This window comes from Scyliorhinus torazame, chromosome 5 (assembly GCF_047496885.1).
Source record: "Scyliorhinus torazame isolate Kashiwa2021f chromosome 5, sScyTor2.1, whole genome shotgun sequence".
Classification (NCBI taxonomy): domain Eukaryota; kingdom Metazoa; phylum Chordata; class Chondrichthyes; order Carcharhiniformes; family Scyliorhinidae; genus Scyliorhinus; species Scyliorhinus torazame.
Window position 1 is genome coordinate 167,098,963 of NC_092711.1, and position 22,223 is coordinate 167,121,185.

Consider the following 22,223-nt stretch of genomic DNA (forward strand, 5'->3'; position numbering starts at 1 on the left):
AGTGAGGCATCACTAAAAAAATCCATTTTATATCTTGCAGCTCACCCAAAGATGGAAATTTCAGCACACATTTCTCCATCTTGTATTTTTTAATGTTTTGTTTGCCCGTTAAATATCCTCGACCTCTGGACGTTTCATTACAGAACTCAGCTCGAAGACATCAAAACTTGTATCCGGCCTTGTCTGTGTGCCCCATTCGTCAATTCAACTTTGCAGCAGCTCAGACCCGGCTTTGGAAACATCTTCATCTTTCTGTGAGGCCCCGGCCCCATTGACTGTGACAGGGTTCATACTGTCTCCCTGAGATTGTTGATGTAAAGTCACGTCAGACCCACACTGCCCGATTTCCACTCCAATTTATTTAAAGGTCCCAGAAGTCTGACTCCAACCTTAAATGTTGTTCTGATCCTGTCAGTAACATTGGTTTGGAACTCACTAGTACCACCACATAGGCAGTCATCAACATGCATCATAAAGATGCCCGAGAGTTTCCTGCCATGGTACCAATAAAGCACGGCAGCTTCTGCCTTCTGGTAGAGACAACCCGACTTGAACAAAACTGATCTAACTGAGAAGTGCCATACACTCTGAAACATTGTTCAAAACATCGTTCAAAACATAAGACAAACTTATTGAACTTCCAAAGTCTTCCATCTCCATCTGGCACCGTATGAGGTTGTAGAAACACTGCCCTCTGGAGGTGATCCCCCAGCGCAAATGCAGCTTTTATGTTTCTTGACTGAAAGTTCCGGGAAAATGTCACGAAAAGGGCCAAAGAAATTTCAGAATGACCTTTCCCACTGTGGGTGAGTCCACTCTGACCTCTTTATCTCCCAAAGCTTCTTCAAATCCCTGAGCCATTAACCGCACCTTGGGCCTTATAAACGCCATCCGGTTGGACCTTTTCTGTGCAGATCCATCGATGTGATGATGCTGGCTGACCCCTATCTGGGACCTCTGAACACACGCCAAACTCTGTCCAACTGCCAAATCTTTCTGTTTAGCCTCCCGTACGCCTTTATCCCCTCATTTTTCGGCAGCTACAAAACCCTCTCGGTCACGGGGACCTCTGCATCACCCCCTAACATATCCTTGCCGTAAAACCGACAATTCCCTGCCTGAAATGTTCCAGTTATTGAAATTACATTGAATGGATGTCAAAGAAACAGACCAGAAACAGCTCCCTGAGGTTCTGAGGAATCCCCAGTGGTCAGTCAAACTGAATTAAACACGGGTGGTATAAAACAAACAATACTCATCCGGTATCTGCTGTCCACGGGGACTTTCCTTTAATCAAAGCCGTCAGTGGATCCTGTTCCTGACACCAGACTGTTGTGGGACAAATGTCACTCAAAGTCCAGAGTTGGTTAAAGTTTGGGAATCTTTATTACAAACATGCAGGGAATGCTTCAGCAAACCGAAGCATCTCTGGGAGTAGTTACAATAACACACGTTTATACACAGTACAGTTGCAGCTGTTTTGTCTGTAAGTTAGTGGGAAAGTACAGGACGTAAAGGGAACAACTCGAAAACAGCTCACTTATTGGCTATAGTGACTTCATCTCTCACAAAACACATCCCGGGAAACAATAGCCAGACCAGTAATCCAGAGACCCAGGATAATGCAATAGGGATCCAGGTTCCGCAGATAGTGGAATTTAAATTAATTAAAAATCTGGAATTAAAAGATATCGATGACCATGAAAGCATTGTCGATAGTTGTAAAAACCCATCTGGTTTCTTTTAGATCCACCTGTAGTGGGGGAATAACACTATTTACCATCCAGGATAAAATAAATGTACTTCAGCCTTTGTGGATCATTTCAGTGGAAATGTGCTCTCCCCCAGGCTCAAAGAGCATCACCCACTGGAAGCAAAATCGTGAGACCGGCCAATCCAGCAGAAAGAAACCCTCCGACCCTCCCACTTCACCAAGTGTCAGAATGAACAAAGTTTGATTTGATTAAATTTATTCACATGCACCGAGGTACAGTGAAACGTATTGTTCTGCGTACAATACAGACAGATAATTTTATGCATGAAAAAACATGGGACATATGATAAATACACAATTTAAATACGTAGACATCAGGTGAAGCATACGGAGTGTAGTGTTACTCAGAAAAGATGTGTGGAGAGATCAGTTCAGTCCATAAGAGGGTCATTCAGGAGTCTGGTAGCAATGGAAAGAAGCTGTTTTGAATCTGTTATTACGTGTTCTCAGACTTTTGTATCATCTGCCCAATGGAAGAGATTGGAAAAGAGAATAACCTCAGTGAAAGGGTCTTTGATTTTGCTGCCCGCTTTCCCAAAGCAGCGGGAGGTGTAGACAGAGTCAATGGATGGGAGGCGGGTTTGTGTGAGGGACTGGGCTGTGTTCACAACTCTCTGTAGTTTCTTAGTCTTGGGCTGAGCAGTTGCCATACCAAGTGTCATGAGAGTCCCTTTAAGAAATGTTTTTGTCTTATCACGTGGCTTCAGTGATGTCATTGTGTGGGTGGAGCTGGGCTGTGGCTCTGGGAGTTGGTTTTACTTCTGCTTTGGTTTGGGGCTGTTTTGTGGTCTGTGTTTTTTGCTTTCTCTTTCACATTTTTGGCTGCTGTACTCAGAAAGAGGAGTATTTTGGCCTGTCTCTCTATCTTCATTTTAAAAGCTGTTTCCAGACTGCTTGATAACTTGAAAAGAAATAATTGCTTTCTGGAAGGAATTCAAACCTGCTGTTTTGGAAAGGAAACAAGAGCATCCAAACCAGGTCTTGAGTGCTGTGTGCTGGGCCACACCTTTGAAAAGGAGGTACTGCTTTATGGGATTTTGTTATTAAATTGGAACAGTTAAAGGGGGGAATTTATTAAGGGTTATACATAGATTACTGTAGCTGTGTGGGGTATTTATCTTTGTAATTTATAAAAATACTTACTGTGTGTGTTTATAAAAATGTTAACTAAATTCATAGAATAAAGCTTGTTTTGATTAAAAGTGCTTGAGGCCTCTGTTGAATAACACCTGAAAGGCAGCCCTTGTGCTCATCGGAACCAAAATCAATAAACAATTGTAGGTCAGGTGAACTCCATGATATACTTTGGAGTTTTCTGAACCCTGGCCCATAACACAAGCTGTGATGCAGCCAGATAAGATGTTTTCTATGGTGCTCCTGTAAAGGTTGGTGCACCTGTAATAATGGGTAAAAGGCAATGATAATAATCTTTATAATTATCACAAGTAGGCTTACGTTAACACTGCAATGAAGTTACTGTGAAAATCCCCTAGTCGCCACACTCTGGCGTCTGTTCGGGTTCACTGAGGGAGAATTCAGAATGTCCAATTCACCTAACAAGCACGTCCTTTGGGACTTGTGGGAGGAAAACGGAGCACCCGGAGGAAACCCACGCAGACAAGGGGAGAACATGCATACTCCGCACAGACGGTGACCCAAGCGGGAATCGAACCTGGGACGTTGGCGCTGTGAAGCAACAATGCTAACCACTGTGTTACCGTGCTGCCCATGTGGCAATCAATGTGGGCATGCTGAATTTCCTTAGTTTCCTGAGGAAGTATATGTTTCTTGGTTGTAGCGTCGATGTGGGTAGACCAGGACAGAATGCTGGTGATGTGCACACCTCGGAATTTGAAGCTAACCATCCCCACCTTGGCCCCATTAATGCAGAAAGGGGTGTATACAATGCTTTGCTTCCTGAAGTCAATGACCAGCTCCTTACTTTTGCTGACATTGAGGAAGAGATTGTTGTCATTACACCATGCCACTAGGTTCTCCATCTCCCTCCTATACTTTGACTCATCGTTGTTTGATATCCGACTCATTACGGTCGTGTCTTCAGCAAACTTGTAGATGGAGCGGGATCAAATTTTGCCACAGTCGTGTGTGTATCATGAGTGTAGTAGGGGGCTAAGTACGCAGCCTTGTGGGGCCCCGGTATTGAGGACTATCATGAAGGAGGTGTTGTTGTTTATCCTGACTGATTGTGGTCTATGTACTAGGAAGTCGAGGATCCAGTTGCAGAGGGAGGAGCCAAGCCCTAAGTTTTGGAGTTTTGATATGAGCTTGGCTGGGATTATGGTGTTGAAGGCGGAGCTGTAGTCAATCAATAAGAGTCTGATGTAGGAGTGCTTGTTTTCGAGATGATCCGGGGTGAGTATAGGGTCAGGGAGTTGGCATCTGCTGTGGACATGTTGTGGCGGTGTGCGAATTGCAGTGGATCAAGGAATGCTGGGAGTCTGGAGTTGATGTCTCCAACATCTCAAAGCAATTCATAATGATCGATGTCAAGGCCACCGGACGGTATTCATTGAGGCACGTTGACTGCTTCTTCTTTGGCACCAGTATGATGGTGGTCTTCCTGAAGCAGGTGGGAACCTCGGAGTAGGGAGAGGTTGAGGATTCCGCAAACACACCTGCCAGTGGGTCAACGCAGGATCTGGGTTCATGACCTGGGTTCTCGTCTGGACCCATCGCTTTACGAGGGTTCACTTTCAAGAAGGCCAATCTGACTTTGGAGGCTGACTGTGGGTATGGGTGTGTCCAAGGCTGCTGGTACAGTTGACAACAGTTTGTTGGTTTCCTGCTCAAAACAAGCATCGAATGCATTGAGTTTGTCGGGAAGGGGTGCGCTGTTGCTGAAGATTCTACTCAGCTTTACTTTGTAGCCAGTTATGTTGTTTAAGCCCTGCCACAACCGACGAGAGAGTCCACGTCATTAGTCTGTGACTCTAGCTTAGTCTGGTATTGTCTCTTGGAGTCCCTGATGGCTTTGCGGAGGTCGTATCTAGATTTCTGTATAGATCCGGGTTGCCTGAGTTGAACGCCTCAGACCTGGCGCCCTTGATGTTTGTGTCGCAGTGGTCAAGGATGTTATGGATGTTGGGGTCCCTTTCGGGACAGGAGATGTGTTGGTGGAATTTTGCCAGCACACTCTTGAGGTTGGCCTGGTTAAAGTCCCCGGCCACTATGCACAAGGCCTTCGGGTATTCTGTTTCACTGTTATTTATAGTGATGTACAATTGATCAAGCACCTTCTTCTAATCAAAGCCCCCTCCCTCCCGGCTTACTCACTCTTCCAACTTCTTCCATCGGGCAGGAGATACAGAAGTCTGAGAACACGCACGAACAGACTCTAAAACAGCTTTTTTCCCTGCTGTTACCAGACTCCTAAATGACCCTCTTATGGGCTGACCTCATTAACACTACACCCTGTATGCTTCATCCGATGCCGGTGCTTATACATTGTATACCTTGTGTTGCCCTATTATGTATTTTCTTTTATTCACTTTTCTTCCCATGTACTTAATGATCTGTTGAGCTGCTCGCAGATAAATACTTTTCACTGTACCTCGGTACACGTGACAATAAACAAATCCAATCCAATCCACTTCACTTCCGCCTGGGGTGGGATGTAGACCGCCATGATGATGGCAGAAGTGAACTCCGTGGAAGGCAGTATGGATGGCACTTCACAGTCGGGTATTCCAGGTCCAGGCAGCAGTAGTTCGCCAGGGTCGCCACGTCCGAGCACCAGGAGTTGACGAGGAGACAAACCCCTCCACCCACTCCAGGTTCAGTCCTGGATGTGGTTAACAGCAGGAAAAACAGCAGAATCTAACCCAACATCACTTGTGAACCCTTTGGTGTCTGAACATGTTGGATGACTGAGTGAATCCCTCCCCACAGTGAGAGCAGGTGAATGGCTTCTTTCCAGTGTGAACTCGCTGGTGTCTCCGCAATGTGGATGATGTTCTAAACCTCTTTGTACAGTGAATGCGCTGGTGTTCCATCAGTACCTGAGAGCTTTTTGAAACCCACTCCCACAGTCAGAGCATTTAAAGGGTCTCTCATTGATGTGAGTGACATTGTGGCTCAGCAAGTGATGACCGAGTGAATCTTTTCCCAGTCGGAGAGGTGAACGGGCTCTGCCCGGTGTGACCTTGCCCGTGTTTCATCAGGTTGGATGAGGTTCTAAAGCTCTTTGCGCAATGAGAGCAGCTGAACGGTCTCTCCTCAGTGTGAATGCGCTGGTGGGACATCAGTAGCTGTGAGCTTTTGAAACCCCTCCTGCAGACAGAGCATTTAAAGGGCCTGCTCTTGGTGTGAGTGACATTGTGGCTACGCAGGCCGGATAATTGAGCAAATCCCTTATCACACACAGTGCAGATGAAGGGCTTCTCCCCGGTGTGAAGTCGCTGGTGTGCCTGCAGGTTGGAAAACTGAGTGAATCCCATATCACACACAGTGCAGATGAATGGCCTCTCCCCGGTGTGAATACGTTGATGTGTCTGCAGGTGGCATAACCGAGTGAATTCCTTCTCACATACAGTGCAGGTGAATGGCCTCTCCCCCGTGTGAACTCTCTGGTGTCTCTGCAGGTGGGATAACTGAATGAATTCCTTTGCACAGTCAGAGCAGGTGAATGGCTTCTCTCCAGTGTGAACTCGTTCGTGTCTCCGCAAGTTACCAATGTCAGTGAATCCCTTTTCACACTGAGAGCAGGTGAAAGGCTTCTCTCCAGTGTGACTGCGTTGATGCCTTTCCAACCTGCATGGGGCTGTGAATCCCTTCGCACACACAGAGCAGGTGAATGGCCTCTCTCCAGTGTGACTGCGTTGATGCCTTTCCAGCCCGTACGGGCCTTTGAATCCCTTCCCACAGTCCTCACATTTCCATGGTTTCTCCATGGTCCGGGTGATCTTGCGTCTCACCACGCTGGACGATCAGTCGAAGTCTCGTCCACACACAGAACACATATACAGTCTCTCCCTGCTGTGAATGGTATAGTATTTTTTCAGGCTGTGTAACTGGTTAAAGCTCTTTCCACAGTCAGTGCACTGGAACAATCTCACGTGGGTTTGTGTGTGTCTCAGTGCTTTTCCAAACAAACTGATGTTTAAAATCTCTTGAAGCAGACAGAATAGACAAACATTTCTCCTTCTAGATTCAAAGGTCGATGATATTCGGTTCCCAGTTCTTGACGTGATATTTAGTTTGAGATATCCACCTCAAACTCCTCTCGTTCTAACTTCCTGCAAAAAGATTTTACAAAAATCATCACTGTCAGTACAGGATAGAAATTCAGAACAGACAATTCTAGTTTCTATCAAACATTGTTAGCTCTCTCTCTTTCCCTCAAATGCTCTAAATCTCGATTCCACACACTCTCCCTCCAGTCTCACTCTGCTGTATCTAATATTCACCCTCCCAATTCTCCTGAAAGCACTGATTCAGGCTGATCGATGTATCCAAGCTCACTGCTTCCTGTCCTGGACACAGAGGCTGCCAGACAGATATATGTCTCTGTTACTGGATGATAAATGTGTGCAATATACAGACTGGATTCACTTCCTTCCCCTCCCAATTCTTATGAAGGTGCTGACTGATGCTGATCAACAAATCTAAACTCACAAACAACCTGTACAAGAGTAGAGACTCTCCATTTAAGTATATTTACTGATTAGAGATGGGGTGATTCTGAGGAAGAATTTGATTTAGTCATGGAGTGGGCATGATCAGGAACCCACTGCCCACAAGGATTGTGGAAGTCGAGATGATCAATAATTCAAAATAAAATATGAAGAAAATAAGCTTTCAGGTGAACAGGGATATCGAGGGGGAATGGGATTGACTGGATTGCTGTACAGAGCGTCAGCATTGACTTGAGTTCCCAAATGGATTCTGTCAGTGCTGCAATGATTGTATGACTGGAAATATATAATGTAGGTACAGTACTATATTACAAAACTAGAAATAATAATACATGTATTTTGTTACAGAACCATCAATAATATATCTAATACATTCCATATAACACTAGATATATCTCTGTCCGATATAAACATTTTAAAAATTCATTTACGGGGTGTGGATGTCGATGATGAGGCCAGCATTTATTGCCCATCTCCAGTTGCCCTTCATAAGGTGGTGATGAGTTGCCTTCTTAAACCGCTGCAGTCCTTGAGTTGTAGGTACATCCCCTGTGCTGTCAGGGAAGGAGTTCCAGGATGTCGCCCCAGCAACAATGAAGGAAGGGCGATATATTTCCAAGTCTGTCTGGTGAGTGACTTGGAGGTGAACCTCCAGGTAGTGGGGTTCCCAGGTATCTGCTGCTCTTGTCCTTCTAGATAGTAGTGGTCATGGGTTTGGAAGGTGCTGTCGGAGGAACCTTGGTGAGTTACTGCAGTGCACATTGTAGATGGTATACATGGCTGCCACTGTTCGTTGGTGGTTCGGAATGGGGAGCAGTCAAGCAGGCTGCTTTGTTCTGGATGGTGTAGAGCAGCATCTTGAGTGTTGTTGGAGCTGCACTCAACGAGGCAAGTGGTGATTATTCTATTACACGCCTGACATGTGCCTGGTATATGGTGGACTGGCTTTGGGGGTCAGGAGGTGCGTAACTCACTGTAGTCTTTGGCCTGCCCTGGTGGTGACCATATTAATATGGCTAGTCCAGTTCAGTTTCTAATCAATGGTAACCCTCAGGATGTTGGTTGTGGAGGATTCAGCGATGCTAATACCACTGAAGGAGATGGTCATTGTCTGGCACTTGGTGCAGCACAAATGGAACTTGCCACTTATCAGCCAACATCTGGACACTGTGCAGGACATGCTGCATTTGGACATGGACTGCTTCATTATCTGAGGAGTCACGAATGGTGCTGAACATTGTGCAGTCATCCACAAACCCACTTCTCATCTTATGATGAAAGGGAGGTCATTGATGAAGCAGCTAAAGATGGAGTGTGCCCTGAGGAACACCTGGAGCAGAGATGATTGACCTCCAACCACCACAACCATCTTCCTTTGTGCCAGGTATGACTCCAACCACCGGAGAGTTTTCCCCGATTCCCATTAACTTCAGTTTAGGTGGGGCTCTTTGATGCCATAGTCAGTCAAATGCTGCCTTGATACCAAGGGCAGTCACTCTCACCTCACCTCTGGCATTCAGCTCTTTTGTCCATATTTGAACCAAGGCTGTAATGAGGTCAGGAGCTGAGTGACCCTGGTTGGACCCAAACTGAGCGTCCGTGAGCAGGTTTTGCTGAGCAAGTACCACTTGATAACGCTGTTAATGACTCCTTCCATCACTTTGCTGTTGGTGGAGAGTATTCCAACAGGGAAGTAATTGGTTGGGTTTGATTGTCCTGTTTACTGTTCCCTTTAATGTCAGCCATCTCCTGGGGAAACCAGCCCTTTAAATGTGAACATTAGGAAACAGACCATCATTTTCGCCAGACAAATAAATGTGTCAAGCCGAGGGAGCAAAGGATGTCAATGTCTTTCAGACAGCCAGAGAGAGAGAGACCACCAAGCTCTCCAGAGTCTGCACCCTCCCTGGATTCACTTCCTTTCCCTTCAGTTGCTGCAAGTCACCAATTGAAGGTCAGAATGAGACAATAAATGGTAAGAGGGAGAAAAGAAAGTGTTTTACTCACAGATGTTGCAGACAGGAGGAAGGTTCAGTCTGTGTGCAGCTCAAGCTCACCCAGGGTTGGCGGAGCTTGCTCGGCAGAAACCTCCATGTCCAGCTTCCGCATTGAGACAATGGGGGAGCTCTGATTGGTGGAGGAGCAGAATCTTTCCGGTCCTCCAATCTTCCTATTGGTCAACACCTCAGCAGTAAGGTCAGCGGAAGTGAGCTCTCCTGCACATGCGCAGCGTCCCCTTCCCTTAGACATGCGCAGTCCCGGGTTAGAGGAGGGGTGGATCACCGACGGCCGGAACTGTCAGCCGGTTGCCTGGAAACCTTGTCTCGAGGATATGTGGGGGAAGGGGAACAATGGGTGGGGCGGGGCTCTGGGTGGGGCGGGGCTCCCTCGTCTGCGCGCTGGGCAGTGACGTCACCTCGGAGCGGACTTATTGATTTAGAGGACGAGCTCCTTTGTGATGTCACAATGTGGAGGTTGGACAATGAGTTTCAGACTAAAACGTCCTCCTCTGGGCAACATCTGGGAGCAAATCAATGTCTCCCCTTTCATAAGGTCATAAAATATAGGAGCAGAATTAGGCCATTCAACCCGATGAAAAATCTAACTCCTTCCTAAATTTACTCACTGTCCCAGCTCCACCGCACTCTGGGGTAGTGAATTCCACACATTCACAGCCCTTTGGGAGAAGCAGCTTCTCCTCAACTCTTCAGATTTTCCTCCCTCTTTTTAAAAATAATCTTTATTGTCACAAATAGGCTTACATTAACACTGCAATGAAGTTACTCTGAAAAGTCCAACTTCCTTTTCGAGCACACACGGAGAATTCAGAATGTCCAAATTATCTAACAGCACGTCTTTCGGGGCTTGTGGGAGGAAACTGAAGCACCCGGTGGAATCATAGAATTTACAGTGCAGAAGGAGGACATTCAGCCCATCGAATCGGCACCAGCCCCTGGAAAGAGCACCCCAGCCCAGCCCACGCCTCCACCCCATCCCCGTAACCCAATCAACCCACCTAACCTTTTTGGACACTAAGGGGAATTTATCATGGCCAATCTACGTTTTATCATGGCCAATCCACCTAACCTGCACATCTTTGGACTGTGGGAGGAAACTGGAGCACCCGTACAAAACCTACAAAGACACGGGGAGAACATGCAGACTCCACACAGCCAGTGACCCAAGCCGGATTCGAACCTGGGACCTTGGAGATGTGAAGCAACTGTGCTATCCACTGTGCTACCATGCCGGCCATCTTATCCTAAGACTTATCCTTATCCTAAAGTTCTTATCCTAAGAACCTCTCGTTCTGGAATGCCTGAAAGACGTGCTGTTAGGTGAATTGAACATTCTGAATTCTCCTTCAGTGTACCCTAACAGGCGCCAGAATGATGTGACTTGTAACTTCATTGCCGTGGTTTAAAAAAAAATTTTAAGTACCCAATTCATTTTTTCCAATTAAAGGGTAATTTAGCATGGCCTGCATATCTTTGGGTTGTGGGGGCGAAACCCATGCAAACACGGGGAGAATGTGCAAACTCTGCATGGACAGTGACCCAGATCCAGGATCGAACCTGGTACCTCGGTGCCATGAGGCGGCAGTGCTAACCACTGTGCCGCCATTGCGGTGTTAACGCAAGCCTACTTGTGACAAAAATAAAGATTATTGTTATTAAGTGGGAGTATCCTCTCCAAGGCATCCTTCAGGATGCGCGACAATGCCAAGCAGAAACTTATAGCCAAGTTCCGCACACACGAGTACGGCCTTGACCGGGACCTTGGATTCATGTTGCATTACATTCACCCCCCACCCCCCCCCCCCCCCACCCCCACCCACCCCCCACCACCACCACCACCATCTGGCCTGGGCTTGCGAAATTCTACCAATTGTCCTGGCTTGAGACAATTCACACCTCTTTAACCTGTGATTATCCCTCTCTCCAGTCACTCCGTCTGCTCTGGACCTGTAAAGATTAATTACCTGCAAAGACTCGCATTCAAAAGTAACGTCTTGTATCATTGACTTTGTCTATGTATATGTTTCTGGAACCCACCTCTTCATTCACCGGAGGAAGGAGCTGTGGTCCGAAAGCTAGTGATTCGAAACAAACCTGTTGGACTTTAACCTGGTGTTGTAAGACTTCATACTGTGCTCACCCCAGTCCAATGCCGGCATTACCATATTAAAGTAAAGGGGCAAAGTGGCAGCCCGGTGGCACAGTGGTTAGTGCTGCCGAGGTCCCAGGTTCGATCCCGGCTCTGGGTTACTGTCCGTATGGAGTTTGCACATTCTCCCCGTGTTTGCGTGGGTTTCACCCCCACAACCCAAAGATGTGCAGGGTATGTGAACTGGTAATGCTAAATTTCCCCTTAATTGGAAAAAATAAATTGGGTACTCTAAAATTTAAAAAAAAGTAAAAGGGCAAAGTCTATTTATTGTTTGAGGGATACATTCCTAATAAAAATACTGTTTATCCATTGTTGCTTCTAGTTTTTTGCAGTAAAAGATATAAAACTTGAAGTTTTTGCCTTATGACTCTTTAATTTGTTCACTGGGTTTAGAATTTATTTAAAGTTACTTATCTTTTCAGAAATCTTAAACAGTTGATTTAGAGCTACAAGTTTCAACTTCCCATTAAGCCTCAGGCAACTTCTGTCTCTCTATTGCCCATGTCAATGACAGCCCAGTAACAGAGCGGAGGACTGGATATGCCGTCACTCCCTGTAGGAGCTGGAATCAGTAGAAAGAAGAACCATAGTTTCTGGTTGAGCTTTGTGTTATCTGTCTGACCATGATGACCATATATAAATAGCTAACCAGGTAATATGTTGTGATGAGGGTTTAGAAACAAACCCTGGGTAGACCAGTTCATTGAAGCTGTGGGCTTGTCAGCTGTACAGTGAAATCAGGCATCCAACAGCCACAGAGACCTCTAATATTGGACACTGGGTTTAACCCTGTTCTGTATTAAACATACCTATCTGATACTGGCGGTGATATAGTTAATCTGACCCTTCATTCAATTCCAAAAGTGAATAACATTGATTCAAGCACAGTGATTACTCTGTTAATCTGTGAACAAAGTGGTGTCAGTTCATGCAGATCTCTGTCTGAACTCGATTTCAGTACTTATTTTTGTTACTGACTGGTCTAGTGTACAATCTAAAAGGACGGTAGCACAGTGGTTAGCACAGTCACTTCACAGCTCCAGGTTCAATTCCCGGCTTGGGTCACTGTCAGTGTGGAGCCTGCACGTTCTCCCCATGTCTGCGTGGGTTTCCATCGGGTGCTCCAGTTTCCTCCCACAGTCCAAAGATGTGCAGGTTAGGTGGATTGGTCGTGATAAATTTCCCTTAGTGTCCAAAAAAGATTAGCTGGGGTTACTGGGTTACGGGGGTAGGGTGGAGGCATGGGCTTAAGTAGGGTCTCCTTCCAAGAGCCAGTGCAGACTCGATGGGCCAAATGGCCTCCTTCTGCACTGTAAATTCCATGATTCCTTCTCTGACACAGCTCAGAATAAGGATGTTTGATTTGTGTTTCCTGTCTGCAAAGCCTCTCTGCTCATCGCCTGGGAAAGGTGATTACAAAGGACATCGTTGTAAGTAAAGGGTAGAAATCCAGAACCGACAATTCTAGTCATCAGAGAACATACTTTTCCCTCTCAAACTATAAATCACTGTTCCCCACACACTCCCTATTGATCATTGATCGAATACATCCTCCTATCACATTACCATGGGCACCTCACCAACAGAGAGACAGGAAGGTGCTGGAGGATGGACTGGAAATGGGGCTCTACCAATCAGGGCATGAGGTTTGGCACGATGTTGGGGGGGGTGGGGGGGGGTGGGGGGATTATGGTATCGTGACCCACAGGGTTCAGTTCTCATGTCCAAAGCAAGGAGTCATGGGAACAGGGTACAAAGAGAAACAATTTGGATCCTGAACATTGTGAACATCCTTTTACTCTGGTTGTCTTTGATCCTCAAGTCATTCTGTCTTTATCATCTTGTTTGTTTCATTAATTAATATTTATTATAAAAATGTTGATTTTTCGGACTTTTCATGATTAGATTGATGCACTTGCGGGAAAGTGGGTGAGAGGGGTTGACAGGCTCTTATTAAAAATAAATTTAGAGTAGCGAATTATGTTTTATCCAATTAAGGGGCAATTTAGCAGAGCCAATCCATCAATCCTGCACATCTTTGGGTTGTGGGGGTGAGACCCACGCAGACACGGGGAGAATGTGCAAACTCCACACGGTCAGTGACCTGGGGCTGGGATCGAACCCGGGGCCTCAGCGCCATGAGGCAGTGGTGCTAACCACTGCACCACTGTGCCATCCCTGACAGACTCTTTTATCAGAAAGTGAGTCCCTCCAATGTAATTGGCAAAGGAGCCAGAGAGAGAGATGAGATTTTATTTTTGACACATGAAGTGTGTGTGATTCTCTAATTTTGGAGATGCACTCATCCAGGTAACTGGAGAGTGATCCATCACACTCCTGACCTCTGGATAATGGATAGGCTTTCAGGAGTTAGGAGGTGAGTGACTCACAACAGGATTCCCAGCCTCTGACCCATTCTTGTAGCCACAGTATTTTTATGGCTAGTCCAGTTCAGTTTCTGGTCAATGGTAACCCCCAAGATGTTGCTAGTGGGGTAAATGGGGTGGTTAGATTCTCATGAGGGAGGTGGTCATTGCCTGCCATTTGTGTGGCTCAAAGTTACTTGCAGGACTGCAGAGCTCAGATCTGATCCATTGGTTGTTGGATTGTTTAGCTCTGTCTGTTGATTGCTGCTTTTGATGTTTGGCATGCAAATAGTCCGGTTTCATTCTTAATAACACTCCTGCCTCACAGTGCCAGGAACCCGGATTCAATTCCAGCCTTGGGTGACTGTCTGTGTGGCGTTTGCACATTCTCCCCGTGTTTGCATGGGTTTCCTCCATCGCTCTGGAGTCCTCCCACAGTCCAAAGATATACAGGTTAAGTGAGGTTATGGGGATATGGCGGAGGAATAGACTGAGGTAGCTGCTCTGGGTACGGTTGGTGCAGACTCGATGGGCCGATTGGCCCCCTTCTGTACTGTAGAATTCCATTCTATGGAATAAACATCCTTGCAGATTCTTACAGCTTTATGGCTGGGCCATTTCAGAGTCAACCACATTGTTGTGGATCTGGAGTCACATGTAGTCCAGACCAGGTAAGGAGGCAGATTTCCTTCCCGAAAGGGCATTAGTAAACCAGATGGGTTTTTTCACCAACAATGGAGAAGATCATTAGACTTATAGTTTGTGTTTTTAATGTATGTATTTTATACCAAATACAATCAATTATACAAACAAACAACAACCAAATACCGTTGGCTTTCAAACAGTTTCTCATTTTCCCCCTTTTTCTCCCTAAACTACCCCAACATCCTTTTCCCAACTGACACCCCCCCCCCCCCTCCCCTCCCCCACCGGGCAACAAACATATCCTTAAATAGAGACAGAAAGACCCTCCGTCCTACGCAGAACCCTCTTCACCCTCGGAGAACCCTTCTCCAATTCCGCCAAATCCCCCAACCATGCCGATACCTTCGGTGGGGCGACCGACCTCCAACCCAGTGAGATTCGCCGCCGGGCAATCATAGTGGTGAAGACCCACTTCCCCTCCAGCAGCTCTGGCAGATCCGAAACACCAGAAAGCCCCACCTCGGAAATCAATGGCCAGAATCCCCCAACTTCGGGCACACCCAAAACATGTGAACATGATTGACAGGTCCCCTCCTGTACCTCTCACATCTGTCCTCAACCTCAGGGAAGAACCCATCCATACCAGCCCGAGTCACAAATGCAAAAAACAACATAACATTTACAAAATTTGTATATACACGTCGAGACAGAAATTTACAAGGATTCCCAAGGCAGCGGGAGGTGTTGACAGTCAATGGATGGGAGGCGGGTTTGTGTGATGGACTGGGCGGTGTTCACGACTCTCTGAAGTTTCTTGCAGTCTTGGACCGAGCAGTTGCCAGGCCAGGCTGTGATGCAATCAGATAAGATGCTTTCTATAGTACATCTGTTAAAGTTGGTAAGAGTCAATGTGGAAGTGCCGAATTTCCTTAGTTGCCTGAGGAAGTATAGGCGCTGATGTGCTTACAGCAGAATCCAACCCCTGTCATCACTCATGAACTTGCTGGTGCCTCACCAGGTATGTTGACCGAGTGAATCCTTTCTCACACACGGTGCAGGTGAATGGCCTCTCCCCGGTATGAAGACACTGGTGTGCCTGCAAAGTGGCTAACTGAGCGAATCCCTTCCCACAGACCGAGCAGGTGAATGGCCTCTTCCCAGTGTGAACTCGCTGGTGTGCCTGCAGATTGGGTAACTTAGTGAATTCCTTTCCACACACAGTGCAGGGGAACGGCCTCTCCCCGGTGTGAATTTGTTGGTGTACCTGTAGGTGGGATAACTGAGTGAATCCTATCCCACACTGAGAGCAGGTGAATGGCCTCTCCCCAGTGTGAACTCGCTGGTGTGCCTGCAGGTTGTGTAACTGAATGAATTCCTTTCCACACACACTGCAGGTGAACGGTTTCTCCCCAGTGTGAATTCGCTGGTGTACCTGTAGGTGGGATAACTGAGTGAATGCTGTCCCACACTGAGAGCAGGTGAATGGCCTCTCCCCAGTGTGAACTCGCTGATGTGCCTGCAGGTTGGATAACCGAGTGAATCCTGTCCCACAATCAGAGCAGGTGAATGGCCTCTCCCCAGTGTGAATTCGCTGGTGCGTCAGCAAATAGGCTGAGGTTCGAAACCTCTTTGTGCAGTGAGAGCAGCTAAACGGTCTCTCCTCAGTGTGAATTTGTTGGTGTGTCAGCAGTTGGGATGAATAACTGAACCCCTTTCCACACGTGGAGCAGGTGAATAGCCTCTCCGTGTCGTGGACTGGCTGGTGCCTGTGTAGGTTGGATAACAGAGCAAATCCCTTCCCACACATGGAGCAGGTGAATGGCTTCTCCCTGACGTGGACTGACTGGTGAGTGTGCAGGTTGGATAACAGCGCAAATCCCTTCCCACGTGTGGAGCAGGTGAAAGGCCTCTCTCCAGTGTGACTGCGCCGATGAGTTTCCAGTACAGATGGGAATCTGAATCCCTTCCCGCAGTCCCCACATTGCCACCGTTTCTCCATGGTCCAGTCACGCTTATGTTTAAAACCTTCTGAAGCAGAAAGAAGATAAACCTTTATCCTTCTCGATTCAAAGGCCGATGATATTCAAGTCCCGGTGAATTGAGTGACTCAGTCAGATGGAGACGTGAGGTTTGGTTTGAGATTGCTGTCTGGAATTCTTCCTCTTCTAATATCCTGTAAAGGAATTTACAAATGTCATCACTGTCAGTACATGCTAGAAATTCAGAACAGACAATTCTAGTTTCTCTGGAATATTCTTTCCCCTCTCATTCCCCAAAAGGTGTAAATCTCCATCCCACACACTCTCCCTCCATTCTCACTCTGCTGTGTCTAATATTCACCCTCCCAATTCTCCTGAAGGTGCTGATTCAGGCTGATTGACAGATCCATGCTCACTACTTCCTGTCCAGGACACAGACATCTGAAAATATTTGAGCAGGCTGCCAGCCTAACGGAAATATGTAACTGGACTAAAATTGTGTTTAATGTTCAGGATTGTTTCAGATGGTTAAGATACAGGGGGCTGTGATTGATCACGATCTTGAACTTGCTGCCAGTGAGGGTCCTCAAGCAGAGCTGATCAATAATTTCTAACTGAAATTGGATGGATGCTGCAGGGTTACAGAATGGGACCCACTCCAGACTGACAGAATTGGTCGACATCAACTCGAGTTGTCCTTCTGTGCCACGACGACGTTATGACTGGAAATCTGTTGGGTGAAAATATTCACGAATAGACCTTTCTGGTGAGCAAGAGAAGCAATGTATTGTTACAGAGCTCTGGGAGAAGAGTCCCAGACCCCGTGGAAACATCTTCCCGTTCGAGCCAGGGCTTACGCTGGTTTAATATACAGTTTCAAAAAGCGGAATTAGTTTGTGTACTCATTTACATGTAGCCAATCGATTCCCCGATTAACACATTCAGATCACATTTCTCCAATCAGGTCCTTACACATTAGGTTTGTAATTGATAATGTGGAAAGATGTGTCATTTGAAACATGGAAGTCTGGCAATACCGGATTTAAGAAACATGAGAGGATGCAGGGAAAGATCCCACAAATGGTTAATAGCAGCTGCAAAGAGCAGGATTATAAAATGCAGATTCCTTCTTCCAAACAGACTTAGCAAACAGACAGGATTTTTGTAAGCACCTGGAAAAGCATGGATGAGGTGATAAATGTAAACCTTTCAAGTTATAACCAAGTGGATTTTTAGCATACAGCTAAAAGCAATGTTTCACACCTTCATTGAAATTAACTATCTTAGTAAGCAGCTGGAAAGGAAAGGATGAGATTCAGTTGAATTTGGTGACAATACTAGGTGTGAAATTTTGCTAATATCAGGTAAATTAAAGAAAATTGGAGACTATCAGTCTACGAGAAACATAATTTAAAGCTAAAATCAAAGTGAAAATTATGAGCTGGGGCCACAATTGGAAAATAAAACTATAGAAATGACAGGGACCAAGATTCACACCCCTCTTGCAATCAAAGCATTTTGAATATCACAAAGGAACTTTGAACATCACAAAGGAACTTTGAACATCACAAAAGACGATGTAATCAGATCTGAGGGCTGAGGCCATGCCCAAAATGAATACTTAGTCGTGTGTTAGAAAATTCAGATTAAAGGTACCTTTTACAATCCAAGTGAAATAAAAGTTACTTTACAATAAAGACATAAAAACTTAATAACTGCTTGAAAAATATATAAACCCAGAGACCAGAGCAGGAACTACAAGAACCAGAGGGAGAGAGAGAGAGAGAGAGAAGGGACAAGAGAAGCAAGCAGAGTCAGCTTACAGTCAGCTCGGTCATGGGGCAAAGCAAGGTAGCTGAGCTAAAACAGCTAATACATCCAAGGAAGACTAGAATTTAAAGAGGAGGCAGAGTCAGCTCAGAGACAGCCAGCTCTCACAGCTCGGTACATGGGAAAGATAGGACATAGCAACCGAGCTAACCAGCGAATACATCTAAAGAAGACCAGATTTTAAAAAGATTGATTGTCAAGTTGGGCCTGAAGGTCCCTTCAACCAACCAGAAGGATCCAGAAGCAAGATCTTTTTACTTTTCTGTAAAGACAGTGATTGCATCTTTTAAAAGAAAAAATATATAATAATAAAATAACTTAAAAGTTTTAACCTGAAATAGTGTTTATTCCAAAGTCTACTTTAACTTACTTTACAATGCGGGACCCAGGATCGATACTACTAAGTGGTAAGTAAATGAAATCTTCAGTGAAGGTATGGGTTATACCGGGGGATAACTTGAAAATATAGTTTGACCTGAATAGCACCCACCGAATCCCTGTTCACTATTTAGAATGTCGGCCCTTTTTGGAAAAGGGGGACTTCTAAGAATAGTGGTGAGTTTTCAACAACAGGTTACATTGTTCCAATCAGCTCTTTACATTTGTGATTACATATTGGTCATGGTGTCTCAGGTAGTGATGCACAAAGAGGGCCTCTTCCTCTTTTGGTTGCTATTTTGAGTTTGGTCACTCGCTCCTGTGGTTGTGGAGCAATGGGTCAGTTACATACACAGGATGCACCTGGTCAGGGGACACTTGTTTTCATCAAAGTTTGTGTTCAGCAGAATTCAGTGTTCATACATTCGAAGGTGACAGGGTGTGTATTATACGGCCTTTGGGGCATGCGGCTTCAGAGATGTTCCGTATCTACACCTTACCTGTAGCTCATCAACTACCCTTCACATGAAGTCCTCCACACATTGTTCGATATTTCTGTCATCTTTGTTGTTGCCAGGTGCACATATCAAAGGGTTCAATGTTCCAGTCTCATCGTCTGTCACTGTGCTAGCAACAGGCATCATCTGAGCCACCATGACTTTACAGCAAGTATTAAAACATCCAATAATTAAACAACATATTACAAGGATTATGACTCGCCCATGTGTCAGGTATGATCACCAGGATCCTCCCAGTAACCAATCTAACCATCCATTCCCCGGTGATTCATGTAACTTTTTAACCTCCTGGTGGATATGATCCGCAAGGTTAGTGATGTTCTCCGAGCTGTCAGGAATATAGGTACAACATTCGGAGCCAATTCTGGTACAAGTTCCACCCTCACTAAGCAGGAGGTAATTTAGGGCCATTCGGTTTTGCAGTGTCACTGTCCTTATTGCTACCATTTCGGTGCTCATCTCGATCAGTGCCTCGGTAGTATCGTTTGCCACTTCTTCCAGAATGTTAGCGACCTTTCGTAGTTCTTTTATGGCAAAGGCCACTCCTATGGTGGTGATGGTGGGGTTGGGGGGGGGGGGGGGGGGGAGTAAAATTCCAAAGTATCGCTGTGTCTCGGTTATCTCTTTTCTGTAAGGCCTGGGTTCTCTCTCAGGGTCCGTATGTGGTGTACATAGGGAACAACATATCCTAAGTAGCAGGATCCTGTCGACTTACTGGGAGCCATGGGTAAGCTTTGTGTCCACAAATAAAGTGGACATTATAATGTACCGTTATATGCTGTGTATCGCATCGGATTAGTTCCCATTGTCACTACCCAGATCCACTCTCTTGCCCCTGGGTATGTGTTATTGGGCAACTCTTTCAGCTATGCATATCCCTTGGAGATGTCATATGTCCATCGGCATGTGCTGTGTCCCACGCTAATCACCCTGGGCCATCCCGTTGGGGTTCTTTGCAGACATAACACCTCATTAGTCCACCTCATATCAGTGATTGCGAACCATGGTGGAGCTTGGGTGAAATTATACCGGGGTTGGTAAAACCCGGTGAACACACCTGAGATGGTACCCTGCCTTCTTCCATTGTTCTAGCTGTATGGCGTATATATCTATCCCCGCGATATCGTCCATCGATTTCCCCCGCATCTCGTTCTGCTTAATTATTCACGCTGCCACCTCCGTTATATTAAAGGGCACTGATCTCAGGGGTAATCCCCCTTTTGCATGGGTTGGCACATGGGCACACACCCAACAGCTAGAGACATCTATGCCTTTCGCATATAAACATGACATGTACAAGTAGGTATTTACATGCAAGTCCCGTTAATCCTGCGTTGGGAGTCTACTCCCGGTTACTACCATCACACATATTATCATTCTTACAGCAAACATCATGGGTCTTCTGCAGTTTTTCGGAATTTTGGTTGTGTGGAGTTACCTGATTTGAACATAAATACATATTTTTACTCTCGGTATACTTTTAATTGTGCCCAATGTTTCCATCGTCCTATACCCTTTATGTTCACACATACACAGGTATCCCCACTGATCAGGACTTGATGCGGTCCTGTCCATCGGGGGCAAACCCAGGCTTTACCATCACCTTTGTCTCTGCTGTAGGGACATCAGGGAATGCAGTCCAAAATAAGTCCAGATTTTTCTCCTTTGTCTCCTGCCCAGTCCACACTGGCTGCCGCATTTCCTTTAACTGATTACTGAGCTCTAATATGTATCTACGCGTCCTGTCCCTTATCGGACTATTTCTTCTCCCCGTTATTATCCCCTGCACAGTTGCATAGCTCATCCCGTCGTCACCTCATAGGATGATAATCCAGTTGTTCGGTTTGGGCTCGCTCTTAACTTCATTAGGACAATGAGCAGCACATCTACCCATTGCTGCCGATTCTCCCCTAGAGCCTTTGTCAGGGCAGTTTTTAGGGTCCTATTCATCTGCTCTACCATTCCTGAGCTTTGGGGATGGTCAGGGATGTGGAATTTTTGTTCAATCCCCATCGACTCACATGTTTTCTTCATTACTGTTCCAGTAAAGTGTGTTCCTTGGTCCGAATCTAGTTGCAAGGGTATCCCCCAGCGAGGAATCACATCCTTGTCTAATATTCATGCCACGGTTGTGGCTGTGCAGTCGCGGGTTTGGAATGCCTCCACCCATCTGGTAAATTGGTTAATTATTACTAGGCAGTATCGTTCTCCCTGGCTCGGGGGTTGTGATCCAGTAAAGTCAATTTGGAGATTCTCCCAGGGTCCCTTTGGTCTCGGCTGATGTGCCACCCAGATCTTTACGGGGCGCCCCGGGTTGTACTGCTCACATGGGATGCATCTCTGACAGTGCTTAGCTATATCTCTCCCCATTCCTGGCCACCACCATTCCTTTCCAGTAAGTGTATCATGGCCTCTCTTCCTGCCTGGTCCATACTATGGTGTAATTCAAGGAGGGTCTGCCTGAGGCAGGCAGGGGCAATTACCCTTCCATTCTTCCTCAAGATCCCTTTCTTATCTGGCTTCCCTCCTTTTTTTATCCCATTCCTCCTTTTCTTCCCTTGATATGTCTTTGTGTAATTATTCAACACTGACATCTTCTACCTGGGCACTTATGACGGGAATGTCGTGTTCCAGGGCAATTTGGGCCGCCTTGTCTGTTGCTTCATTACTTTTTTGTTGGGGTGTCTCTGTCTTCTGGTGGGCCTTAATGTTTATCACTGCTACCTGTCACGGTAACTTTGTGGCTTCCAATAAGGCTTCTATACATTGTTGTTGTTTTATCCTATCTCCTCCAGAAGTGACAACGCCTCTCCTTTCCCATGCCATCATATAGTTGTGCACGACCCTGAAGGCATACCTACTATCTGTGTATATGTTCACCGTCTTCCCCTTGGCCATGATCAGGGCCG

General features: G+C 46.1%; 1 protein-coding gene across 1 annotated transcript in view; it reads right to left on the bottom strand.

Moving 5' to 3' along the window:
• Positions 1–14,893: 14,893 nt before the first annotated feature.
• The window catches only part of LOC140420523 (uncharacterized), a 106,311-nt gene continuing 98,981 nt past the window's right edge, over positions 14,894–22,223 (bottom strand). The window contains exon 6 of the mRNA XM_072504525.1: positions 14,894–16,180. Coding sequence (XP_072360626.1) covers positions 15,598–16,180 — 583 coding nt within the window. The 3' untranslated portion in view covers positions 14,894–15,597. The remainder of the gene's footprint in view (positions 16,181–22,223) is intronic.